This window comes from Podarcis gaigeae (genome assembly GCF_964106915.1).
Source record: "Podarcis gaigeae genome assembly, chromosome: 3".
In the NCBI taxonomy this organism is placed as follows: Eukaryota; Metazoa; Chordata; class Lepidosauria; order Squamata; family Lacertidae; genus Podarcis; species Podarcis gaigeae.
Window position 1 is genome coordinate 54,036,665 of NC_139680.1, and position 13,300 is coordinate 54,049,964.

Here is a 13,300-nt window from a genome sequence, read left to right on the forward strand (position 1 = left end):
TTGCTTTTCCTTTCTTGTGTGTACAAATTGCAAGCAAATAGTAGTTTGAGCCTCAAGGCATCAGCTTACTTATCCACTACTTAAACTATGAAAGCAACACTTTCACTTTATTTCACTGATGAGCCACACAACAAGAGCCCATAAAATGGAAGGTGTGTTACTGGCCTGTTTCTCAAGTGCTGAGTAATTGCTGAAGCACTGAACTAATTGCAGGCTTTCGCCACAGTATAGGCAGGTAAACAGGTGGAGAGAAACCCTGATTCCAGCTGATTTGCATAATGGTGGCATCTCTGGGACTGTTGTAAAGCATCAGTAATGAATGAGAACCGATGCACCTGAGCATTTTCTAAGTATGTGATTGATTGAACAAAACGTTCGCTGATGATTTGGTTCGCTGATCACACCAGGTAACCCTCTGCCACCCAGATGCTTATAAGAGCAACTTGTGATGGTGAGGGTCTTACGGTTTACTAATGAATGTCTGAATTCCTTTGCTGGTTGATTGAATTCAAATATGGTGTGAGTTCCGATTCTCTGAGTATTCACTCTATCACATAACATCTTCCCCCAGCCCCACAGCATGCAGAACAGCTTGAGCTATCTGGGTTTCTTACATGAAACTGCTTCTGTATCACACAGGCACCTCCGACATGAGGCCCTTTGGGTTTTGTTGCTCTTTGGGAGTGTCCAGGGTGATGTACTAGGTGCCACTGCCAGTCAGTGTAGGCAATACCGAGGTAGATAGACTGGTGGTCCTACTCAGGCCGCTTCCAGACTGCAGTTACTTTGCAAATAAAACTCAGTTGCGCACCTACAAGTTCAGGCTACACTCGTAAAGTGGATTTCACAGTCTTGTACAATAAGCCTGCTTCCCCCCACCCCACCCCACCCCACCCTCCTGAAATGGGTTTTGCAGTCAGTGAGAAATACACTGGGAAGTGTGGGATAACAGTCACTTGGTGCAACTTCAAATAAATTCCCCGCAAATGAATCAGAATGAATGTTCAATAAATGGCAGGCATATATAACCTTCCTGCAGACTTTGTGTACACAGTTCAAGATGAATGCTCAATAAACTCGTCATCAGGAAGCAACGCAGCTTCTTGGGGGTTTCCCCCCGTTGAATACTGGGCTATATGAACAAATAGTCTGAGCAGCTTCTTAACTTCCTGTATAGAAACTTCTTATGTTCCTTCGCTTCCACCTTGTATTGCGTTCCCATCGGAGACATCCCAGAAGATCAAAGAATGACCAGGAAAAAATGGCATTTGCAACCTAGTCTTTGAACTATTGGCACTACTGCAACTTTATCATTGGGTACCTTTCAGAGGCCATTTCCAGGCTCTCTCCGTTTCTGGAGAAGGTTTATGCATTTTGATGCAACCCCATCTCTGAGGTCTTTTTCTGGTGCTTCGTTCTCCATTTGTCTTGACATAAAGTACAGAAACTGGTATTGGCATCTTAAGCATTTTCGAGGCTTTTTGTTTTCCTAGCACCCTTCAAGGACATCTTTATTTCTACCTTCTTCGTTTTTGATGTCAACCTATTATTTTTTTAAAAAATTGTTTCTCTTTATTCTTTCTGTTTTCAGCCTGGCAAAAGTTGTTGCGGTTTCACCTATGCTTACGCTGTTTGAAAATGTATTTTTCGCTATACGTGACTTAATATACTTCCTGCTACCAGGAGCTTCAAGAGAAAGAAAGTGGGACAGGAATCACACAACACGATTACAGTTTGTTCATGCCGTCATCCACATTTATTTTACTACACCCATGTTTATTTGTTTTTTCTAGCTTGTAAATAGTTTATCCATTGGCTTTTGCACTCCCTCAGTGCTGCTGTATGTCACAGTCACTGTATAATCAAATAGCCATCAGATATATTTAATTGTCTGACACTCCTACAAACAGTTGTAAAAGATCAAAAATATGTAAAACAACATATTAAAACAACAGCAGACTGCTCTTATCCTGTGTGTTGGCACAGTTCCTTCTTCTTAAACAACAGGAGTGATGGCAACGGGCCCAAACATCATCCAAACATATAGCAGCCAAATACGACATGCAACTCCCTCCTCATTCTTTGGGACAGAGGAGGAGAGGAGATGGAAACAGTGGAACTGGCAGGTTGCTGGGGATCTGTTGCCGTCTCAGTCTCCTCCTTCTCCTCAGTTGCTCAGTCTCACTTAAACCTGTTGCTTGCACAGCCTCCAGCCTGTCTGCCCTTCTTCTTCCTCTGTCCTCTTTTCTGGCTCGGAGCCTTCCCACTCTGATGCTTTCCTGGCTGCAGCCTCCCACCATTCCTCCTTTGATGCTTCTATGAGGGACTTTCCAGCTGTCGCCTTCCACCATTCTTTGTCGTCTAGCCAGTTGCTGACATGTGGTTGTATTTGGAAGTACTGCATTAAGATTCTGTCTCTAGAAAGGCAGTGTGGAGTTAGGGAATTTGGGATAAAAACAGCACAAGACATGACAGTGTGGGAGCCATAAGAAGACTTAAGAATATAAGAAGTGCCCGCTGGATCAGGCCAGCATCCTGTTCTCACAGTGGCCAGCCAGGTGCCTGTGGGAAGCCCATAAGCAGGATTTGAGCATATGAGCACTCTCTACCCTGCTGTGGTTTCAAGCAACTGGTATTCAGAAACATCACTGCTTCTAACTGTGGAGGCAGAACAGAGCCCTCAAAGCTAGTAGCCATTCAGAGCTTTATCCTCCATGAGTTTGTCTAATCCAGGCATAGGCAAACTCTGCCCTCCAGATGTTTTGGGACTACAACTCTCATCATCCCTAGCTAACAGGACCAGTGGTCAGGGATGATGGGAGTTGTAGTCCCAAAACATCTGGAGGGCTGAGTTTGCCTATGCCTGGTCTAATCTGCTTTTCGAAATATAGTTGTATCGCCACACACTTTTTAAAAGACCTGCCTGTGTCAATGACCTGTACACAAGACTGTCATTTTAAAATATATTTGTAATAAATTAATGCCTATCCCCCTCGCACCCCCCCCATTTGTATCTACCAAAATTATTTCCTCTATTGGAGAATTTGATCTTGGCTTGGGGGCAGTGAGTGAGGAAGCAGCAGAGAGCAAAGCTCCGTTGTGCCCTGCAGTCAGTAATCAAGATATTTTATCAAATTACGAGAGGCTAGAAGGCAAAAACCTTGAAAAGAAAACCGATGTCTGCTTTTATTCTGGCAAAGAAAGATCCACAGCAAAACTGAAGTTGCTGGATAAATTTTTATTCTATTTGTTCCATTTTCTTTCCTTTCCCAAGTGGTGGAAGCAAAATATGGCACAGTGGAACAGCAGAATGGCATTAAAAAGTAATGAATTCACGAAGTATAATATACAGAAGTGTTTGGGAAAGCAGAAGGGAATAGCCACAAGGGAATTATTTTTATTTATCCACATAAATTAATAGACACGTTGTGCTTTCCTGTGTTCAGTAAAACAAACGGCACTTATTTGTTGTTACACAATTGTTAAATCTGGAGCGGAAGACTCTCCCAGGCTTAAATGAGAGTTCAGGTGACATATGAGCTAGGGATAAAGCATCCCCAAAACTCATTCTGGGCATCTGGCCACCTCCCTCTCAATGAGCACCATGGAAGGTTTTTCACCAATAATCCTCACAAAAGCACTGCTTAGGTTCAGTAACCCAAGGAGACCTACAAAGGTGAAGGAATGAGCTCACATCTACTCATGGGATAATATTTGATGAAGCTTTACTCAGATGAGGCCCATTGAAATTAATGAACACGGCAGCTTAGGTCTATTAAATTCAGTAGTACTACTCTGAGTAAACCATTGGTGACTACCAGCCACAATTGTTAGCCCTGACTAGTACAGGTGGTCTTTCCAAAGAGCTTGTACTAACACAGGGTGTATGGACACAGGCTTTCTCTGGACAGTCGCAGACCATACCTGTGCAAGGGAGATGATCACCCTTCAAGAAGGGCTCAACAACAATCGGCCTCCGATTTCACAGGCAGCAAGTAGTGGCTCCACCGCACTGCAAGCTCAATAAACTGCCGCCTGCAAGCTTCCCTGCCACCCAGAATCCCATCCCCCAATGCACAGCAGCCACTGTGCAGCACTACAGAACCCCATGGTGCCCTACCAACCCTGGCTACCTATGCTACTGAGACTGTGTGTATTTTGCAGATGTATTATGCAACATTTGATTGATGCAATCATATTGTGTTAGTTGTGGAATCAGAATTAAGGGGAAATGGTATTTTAAAAATGCACTGTTCTTTATTACAGTGGTACCTCGGGTTAGATATGCTTCAGGTTACATACGCTTCAGGTTACAGACTCCAGAAATAGGTTAAGAACTTTGCTTCAGGATGAGAACAGAAATCGTTCTCCAGCGGCACTGCAGCAGCGGGAGGCCCCATTAGCTAAAGTGGTGCTTCAGGTTAAGAACAGTTTCAGGTTAAGTACGGGCCTCCAGAATGAATTAAATACTTAACCCGAGGTACCACTGTGTAATAAATAGGTATCTAAATGCTCTGATAATAAATCCTTAATAGGCCAAATTCTGTGTATCGTATACCACATGCTGAAATATTCTGCATAGGATTTGCTCTATTACCGGTAATGCTTTTTGTGCTTATTAATGCTTTTTCACTACAGCTGTTTTGCACGATGTTAGTTTGCCAAAAGAAGTGTCAAATCCATTCTTCAGCATCCACCACACCTCTGCATAGCTCTTCCTTGCAGCCTCCTTTAATGTTACCTTTTTTTTTTTGTTCTGCAGAGACTTACTACTAAACCGACTCCTTGTGGTTTGTGAATGTGATGAGTCTGACTGGGGTGGTTTCCCATTTCGCATTTCTGCAAATAACTGCTTCGAATGAATGTACAGTGTTATTTCAGTAGGGCAGACCAAGAAAGACAAAAGGATGGAGGCAGAGTGCTGAAAATGTAAATGTCAGATAAATGCATAGCTGATTTCATTTCCATCATAGTCTCAGCGCCATCTATGCAGTTAAGGCTGGCAGATGTCACGACTGTCGATTCATTTTTAGTGCTAACTTACTTCAGCTTGGTTTGATTGAACAGCACTGGAACAGAGTGATTTATGCTCGGAAAAAATAGCTGGTGATGATAAGTTCTGCCACAGCAAAACTGTCAGGGGATTTCTTCAGAGATATTTCTGGCCTTTTCATCAAGTCATGATGAAAAGAGCAAGTAGCTGGGATGGTTCTGGGATGAGATATTGGGGGGGGGGGGTGTGGAGAAACCTTTTTTTAAAAAAACCTCCCAAAATAGCATTATTGGGTGTACAATGGAGACAACCAAGGGTTATTATATTAAGGGCAGCTAAAATCTTGATAGCTAGAAATTGGATAGAATCTAAGGGTTTAAATGTATTAAAATGTGTGTGATTTGGGACACTTTCTGAAAAACTGAAGCAAAAACTCTGTGTGGCCAGTGGGCAAAAAAAGAGAGAGAGAGACTTTTATGCTGGGCTGTTGGCCGTTCAACCAGCACATGATCAAAGACTCTACAGGGCAAACTATACCTTCCACATTCTGTAATATACATCTGTGCTAACATCTTCCTCTATACTGACACCAGCAACTTTCAGGCTCTCTCCACTTCAGTGCTTATATGAATGTTAGTATTGGGTTAAACCACAGAGCCTAGGACTTGCCAACCAGAAGGTGAGCTCCCGTTGCTCGGTCCCTGCTCCTGCCAACCTAGCAGTTCGAAAGCACGTCAAAGTGCAAGTAGATAAATAGATACCGCTCTGGCGGGAAGGTAAACGGCGTTTCTGTACGCTGCTCTAGTTCGCCAGAAGCGGCTTAGTAATGCTGGCCACATGACCCGGAAGCTGTACGCCAGCTCCCTCGGCCAATAAAGCGAGATGAGCGCCACAACCCCAGAGTCGGCCACGACTGGACCTAATGGTCAGGGGTCCCTTTACCTTTACCTTTTATTATTATTTAGCTCTGAACTATGCCTTCAGGTTGGGTAAAAGGGGGTATGGGGATGTTCAGTTTGTTAGCTTTTATTGCTTTTAAATATTTAAGAATTACGTTAATAAATGAAATGTTGAACAGAGGGAGGGAGGGACTGACTCTTCCCAAAATATTTGTGGGGAAAACTTAATTGAATTTTCATAGCATTAGAATAATATGTCTTGGGCCACTGACACTGCAGTTTTCATAAAGATCTATTCCTGGAGCTGTTGGCAGATGCTTATAAGTACTTATGTAATGAAATTGTGTTAGGGCTTGAGCATGGAGGGGAGAGAGGAGGTGATCACTTGGAGTATGGTATGTTAAGGCAAGGAGGGGAGGGATGTGAAGAGAGCTTTGATTGCCAACTGGAGTAGGTGGGGATTTGGACGGTTGACAGCTGAGTGAGATGTTATCTGGGAGGGAGTGCATTTAAGAGATTACAGTAACTAATTGCATTCATCCCAGAATTCATTTTTCAGTTAATTTAGTTTCCATTGTTCCTCAGATAAATACTCTTGCCTGTGGTTAGCCCTTACTTTTTCAGTGAAATCTGTGATTAACAGATTTGTATACATGCTTTGATACCTGCACCTACGCAGCGCTGTTGGCACAATAAGTCTGTTAACCCTTGACTTTCTGCCATTATATCCAACAATGTACACATTCTAAGTCTGCTGAAGAGGAAGCTGTGATTGACAACAGTGATCTGAACAAGCTACCTGAACCTTTCACACCCCCCCACACACAAAAGTCATATATTCATCTGTTTATGAGATATAATAGTTTTCAGTAAGTAACCTGACACCTCCTGGTGTTTTAGACCACACTTTCCAGCCACAGCCAGAATGGCACAGAATTCATGTACTGTGGCACCATATGCTAAGCTGGGAATTTTGAGGGCTTCTTTTCATTTTGCTTTATTTTTACCCACTTGTCAAAGCACCATGAAAACTTTGAACTTCACAGTTCTAGAGGTTCTTGCAAACCTCTGCAGTGTCTGCCATTTTGAAAGTTATCTTCAACCTTATTTGTTCCCACCAGCCTGATTACACATCAAAACATTCATACCTCTCACTACATCTTTACAGACTGGAGGACATTTCTCAATCATTTCATTCATTTAGAGACACATCCTGAGCCCACTATTGTCCAACATCTTTATAAACAACTTAGATGAAGGTATTGAGGGGATACTCATCAAATTTTTAGATGACATGAAACTGGGAGGAGTAGTCAATGCCACAGAAGACAGAATTGGGATTCAAATTGACCTTAACAGATTGGAGAACTGGATCCAAACTCTCAAAATGAATTTCAATAGGGGCAAATGTCAGGTTCTACACCTAGGCAGGAAGAACTAGTTGCAGAAATATAAGCTGGGGGACACATGGCTTGCCAGTAGTACACATAAAAAGGATCTAGGAGTCTTAGTAGACCACAAGCTTAACATGAGTCAACAGTGTGATGCAGCAGCAGAAAAAGCTAATGCTATTCTAGGCTGTATCAACAGAAGTATAGTGTCTTGATCCAGTGAAGTAATAGTACCACTATTCTTCCTTGGTCAGACCACACCTGAAGTTCTGGACACTGCAATTTAAGAAGAATATTGACAAGCTGGAATGTGTGCAGAGGAGGACGGCCAAGTTGATAAAGGGTCTGGAAACCAAGCCTTATGAGGAACAGTTTAGGGAGGGTTGTCACATGGAAGATGGAGCAAGCGTGTTTACTCCTGCTCTAGAGGGCAGGACCCGAAACAATGGCATCAAGTTACAAGAACGGAGATTCTGACTAAACATCAGGAAGAACTTTCCAGTAGTAAGAGCTGTCTGACGATGAAGCACACTCCCTTGAGATGTGGTGGACTCTTTCCTTGGAGGTTTTAAAGCAGAGGTTGGGTGGCCATCTGTCAAGTATGATCTTGTTGAGATTCCTGCATTGGAGGGCATTGGACGTGATAACCTTGAGGTCCCTTCTTTCCAACTCTAAAATCTATGACTCTATGAAATATATTTCAGCCTGACATTTGGAGTGATATCAAAAAAACAAGTAAAGAAAGGAAGAATATCACTAGCAGGAGTCCTTGTGCTGACTTCTAGCAGAACAGTGCAGTTAAATTGCACCCCGTGTTTTCAACCCTTTGATGATACAGAATTTTAAAGTGACTGCAGATACATACATTTTAATATTGCCCCTGCTTTTCATTATTCAGTTGGGATCTTAAAGTTAATAGCATGTTAGGGATGAAAGATGGGACGCAGGTGGCGCTGTGGGTAAAAGCCTCAGTGCCTAGGACTTGCCGATCGAAAGGTCGGCGGTTCGAATCCCTGCGGCGGGGTGCGCTCCCGTCGTTCGGTCCCAGCGCCTGCCAACCTAGCAGTTCGAAAGCACCTCTGGGTGCAAGTAGATAAATAGGGACCGCTTACCAGCGGGAAGGTAAACGGTGTTTCCGTGTGCGGCTCTGGCTCGCCAGATGCAGCTTTGTCATGCTGGCCACGTGACCCGGAAGTGTCTCCGGACAGCGCTGGCCCCTGGCCTCTTGAGTGAGATGGGCGCACCAACCCCAGAGTCTGGCAAGACTGGCCCGTACGGGCAGGGGTACCTTTACCTTTACCTTTTAGGGATGAAATATTACTCAGTTAATAAGCATGATCCAGCCACTTACAGAGTTTCATTGGAGATTCCTTTGTTTAGTGTTGTTGGCGCTGTAAGCAACCCATGTACATCATCTGACTTAGATGCTGCTGCTTGTGACCATGGTCGCTTTTATAGTAAAGGGATAATTTCTATCTTATAAAAACGGCTAATTAGAAAGCAAGAATCAGCTTTGGGCAGGCTTTGAGAACTGCTCAAAGTCCCATGGCATTCTGTGACAACCCATATATGCCACTGGCATAACTACAAGCCTGCTTCAGTTGATTCACCATGGCCAATGTTCTAAGAGGCAATGTGTCATAGTATTATTAATCTTCCCTAAGTATTCTCCACCCACACACTCACTTGAGCTTTTAAAATGAACCTGCCCATTTCCCTTGCTTTGTTTTTCAGTACTGCAACAGTACTGTAATTTGCCACTTTGGTATGGCAACTCTGGAGAGAATGTTTTTAAACTACCTTCAGTTTATGCATCACCTTTAATAGGCTAAATCCCCAAATGCTTCTGGGAAGTACAGTGCATCCCTTAATTATAATCAATAAGCAAATCCATGTGAAGGTTCCTTGCCTGTGAGCACTGTGAAGTCCTATGAATACTTTTTTGGAAGTAAACCTCATTGAACGCAGTAAAACGGGTTGCCAAATTAACCATACCTAAGCAGAGTATGCCATGGATGCTTTAGTTGAGATTCCTGCATTGCGAGGGTTTGGACTAGATGACCCCTAGGGTCCCTTCCAACTCTACAATTCTATGATTCTATTATTCTTCTCAAATCTACAGAAAATGCCCAAGTGTATTGTATATTTCAAATATAACATGTTATGCAAGAAAAGAATGCTTTTATGCTCATTACTCTTTTAGAGAATAAAGGCTAATGGAATTATATGACAATACAGCAAAACAGACTGGTTCATTCCAGTGCCTTTTTTTTATTTTTAAAGAAATATCAGTTGAATCATTTGGACAGATTAATCTGGACATAGTACTTAATGTAACCATTGTTGCGGCTCCCACTGCTTCCTTTCTTCATTTTGGGAGGAGGAAACAGTGCCTGCTTTTAATTTTGCAATTTCAATGTAGTAAGTAGAACAGGACATAATTAGAATGCAACCTTTACACTTCTAATTGGAAACATTCTGATTCTATTAACTATTGAGAAGGCGGGTGATATTTGCTAATGAACAAATTGCCATTTGAATCACACAATTGGTTTAGGCAATCCAAGTTGTGAAAGGCCAGTGAAATATGCCCCAGCTTCCTTTTGGTGTTTGCACAATATTTCCACTAACATCTGCAAGGTTAGATGTTGTTCTAGTGCTGGAGAAGAGGAATTTCATCCCGAATGTTCAAGTTGGTTTAAGAATCCTCATCTGCAGCAATAGCATATTGTCCATACTGTAACCCTCATGAAATCCTGCTAGATCAGAGGAACAAGGAGGGAGCTTGATACCCAAATCTAGCTGCATGTTCATTTTCTTTTGTATCAGACATAGTAATAATCCCTGGCCTAGCGTTAAGACAATTTAACCTTTAGAAACTGTAGATTTAATCAGTCGTCCTTGTTGTACTGGCAGTCTTCACAAAGTGGAAATCGGGGATTGTGTGATTGATAGGATTCCTCTGCAAGGACATTGGAGAACAATTTTGGCTTTGCACAAAATTGATTCTTGGAAGCCAAGTTACCAGTTATGCAAAAAGAAGAGAGGAAATCCACCTCATTGTGTGTGTGACCCTCATGGGCGAGTCCAGTGTGTTTGACTTGATATTGTACAGATGTTATCCTAGCCACAGGATTAACAGGAGGTGAAGGGGCAAATGAAAAGGCAACTGAGATGCTTTTTTATTTATTTTTAGCTTAGCCTCAGTGGCTGTCAGTAAGGAATATTTAATTTACTTGTATGTAAATGAGCAGGAGCTTCTTCGACCTTCCCCGGTTATTAGTAATCCTATGTAGCACCTTCTGCAGCACTTTTGTATGAAACCCAGTGGATTATTGTCATGGCTATAAATCTAATCCTTTTAAAACTCTTTACCCCTCCCTCTTTCCCTGTCCCAATGCAGGAGAAGAAAACTTACTGGCAATCTTGAAACGAAGATGGTGGAAGTACATGATCCTGGGGATAATAGATATAGAAGCAAATTACCTGGTAGTTAAAGCTTATCAGTATACCACTTTTACTAGTGTACAGGTAAGATCTCCAACCATTGCTACTTTGCTTGCATTTTCTTACGCTTCTTCTCAGGCTTCCTTCCACACAGTCGGTCAACCTGTGGAAAGGAGCAAGGATGTGCCCACTAGACCTACTATGGTTCTGCTTAGTAGAACCAATGTGCTCCTTCGCACATTGGGCAGAAATGGGCACTACATGCATGTGATGGGGAACATGGTTGTGCAAGAGGTCCCGACTGTGCATACTAGCTCTATGTATGTAAAGCTGAAAGCACATTCTCCCCTAGTGTGTAGCTGAAGACGGGACTGGCAACCCTACATAGAGATTGGAGGAGGGCCAGTAGCTGCAGTCATGCGCCCCTCAACACATTCATTGAACACATGGAAGGGAGCATGAGATATCAGTTGTAGGTGGTAGTCTGCTTCTACCCAAATCCTTGTGAATTAGGGGATGTGACACTGAAGTCACAGTTTTGCAGAACATCATGTTGTGGCAAGAGGCCTGAGACTCTAAGAAATAAGAACCTAGACTCAGACTGCACTTATTAGTTGGTTTATTTTTGAGTTGCTTCATTGCTTACCGTTGTATGCAGACTGGTGTTCTTCCATCCAGAATTTCTCCTTTTCCCTGCCTCCCTACTGCAAGTCCTGGGTTGGACTAATCTATCCCTAGCCCAGAGCTGTCTGGTATGGATCAAGGAATTGATACTCCAAAAACATGACATATCATTCTGGAAAACAAAGCGATCGTGTACATGGCAGTCACTGGGTAGTCACGTGGCAAGAAGTTGGGTGGGGAGATTTGCTACCTTCCTGCAAGTAGAGAACAGTCAGGTCAGCTAGTTAGAAGAACTGCATAAACCTGCACAAGAGTTACAGAGCTTTTTCATTTGATTCTTTCAGTTGTATCAGATAATGCCTTCCCTTCTTTAAGAAGACCTTCAAATATGCTGAAACCCCACAGCTTCATCTCTAGCAGAAAGGTCACTGAAACTGCCCCTTTTGTCTTGTGTACTTAGCCGAGCCTGATTCACACAAGAACTAGGCCAATTGAGTTGCCCCAGGAACCCTCTGAAACAGCTGTTTGTGTGGAGGAACTCCTTCAAAGGTGCATCAGATTTCATCCATGACAGTATGGACTCTTGGGAGTGGTTGCGATCTGATGACCTGCAGGTAAAATGGCTTCTTAGGCAGGGCAGTGCCTACAGAATTGCATCAGAACTGACAGCCGATGTTAGGTCACTGCATCAGTGAACCCAGGCAGAGCCTTGCAGCAAAAGGAATATACATAAATCTCTGTAATGTGTGGGAGAGCGATCAAGGTTTCAGCTTGGCTTTAGCACAGAAACTGCCCCTGTCACCTTATATGATGACTTCAGTTAGGAGACAGACAAGGGCATTGTGCTCCTTGAGCTCTCAGCTGCTTTCAATACCATCAACCATTGCAACCTCCTCGTGAGGCTATCCAAGTTGGGGATGGGTGGCACTGCTTTGCAGTAGTTCCAGTCCTACTTGTATGGTCATCTTCAGCAGGTGATGCTTGTGGAGTGTTTTTTGGCACCATGGGGCCTTCAGTGGGGGGGGGGGTCCTTTGGGGTTCAGGTTTATCACCGTATTGTTTCATATCTATATGAAGCCACTGAGTGGAGTCATCTGGAGTTTCAGAGTGTGTTGTCAGCAGTATGCTGACGACGCACAGCTCTATTTCTCCTTTTACATCTACATGTGTGGCAGTGGATGTGCTGGACTGGTGTCTTGTCTCCTAATGGACTGGATGAGAGATAATCAACTGAAACCTAATCCAGATAACATACAGGCACTGTTAGTGGGTAGTTCCCTAGGCCAGATGGATGGGAGAATGTCTGCTCTTGAGGGGGTTACATTCCTTCTTAAGGAGCAAGTGCATATAGCTTGGGAGTGTTACTGGATCCATTACTACCACTTGTGTCCTCGGTGGTATGGAGTGCCTTCTGTCAGCTTCAGCTGGTGGCCCAGTTATGTCCCTGAATGGACAGGGACATAACTTCTGTGGCCTATGGTCTGGTAACCTCTAGGTTAGTGCAATGCATTATTTGTGGGGCTGCCTCTAAAGACAGTTTGGAAGCTTCAGCGGGAACAAAATTGGAAACCTTTGCTTGTGTGGGGAAAGTAATATATACCACCCAACAGAGAAGGTGTCCCTGTTTGTGTGAACTGCCTTCAATTAGTATGGCACCTGTGACTATGAAGGGAGTAGTTCATTGCAATGGATCTGTATTTAGCTGATGGCAATGCAATTTCAACAAATGAGAAATCTCATTTACAATACTTTAATGTGAAGTAGTCTATGAACCATTTCAGCAGATAATCTGCTTGCCGCGTTTATCCTTTTTCACATGAAGTGTTTGCTCCATGATGCAAAACCTTATATGCAAATGTACTAAGCTTGTGGTGCTTTCAAGAAAGAAATATTAGGCAGCTCTCTGCAAACACCTACACTTAATTATCAAAATACTCTTTAGTGGA

The 13,300-nt window shown here is 43.1% G+C and overlaps 1 protein-coding gene across 1 annotated transcript in view; it reads left to right on the forward strand.

The window, feature by feature from the left end:
* SLC35F1 (solute carrier family 35 member F1) overlaps positions 1-13,300 on the forward strand; it is a 196,331-nt gene that overhangs the window by 137,167 nt on the left and 45,864 nt on the right. The window contains exon 3 of the mRNA XM_083731422.1: positions 10,687-10,814. Within this exon, the coding sequence (XP_083587548.1) occupies positions 10,687-10,814 (128 nt within the window). The remainder of the gene's footprint in view (positions 1-10,686; positions 10,815-13,300) is intronic.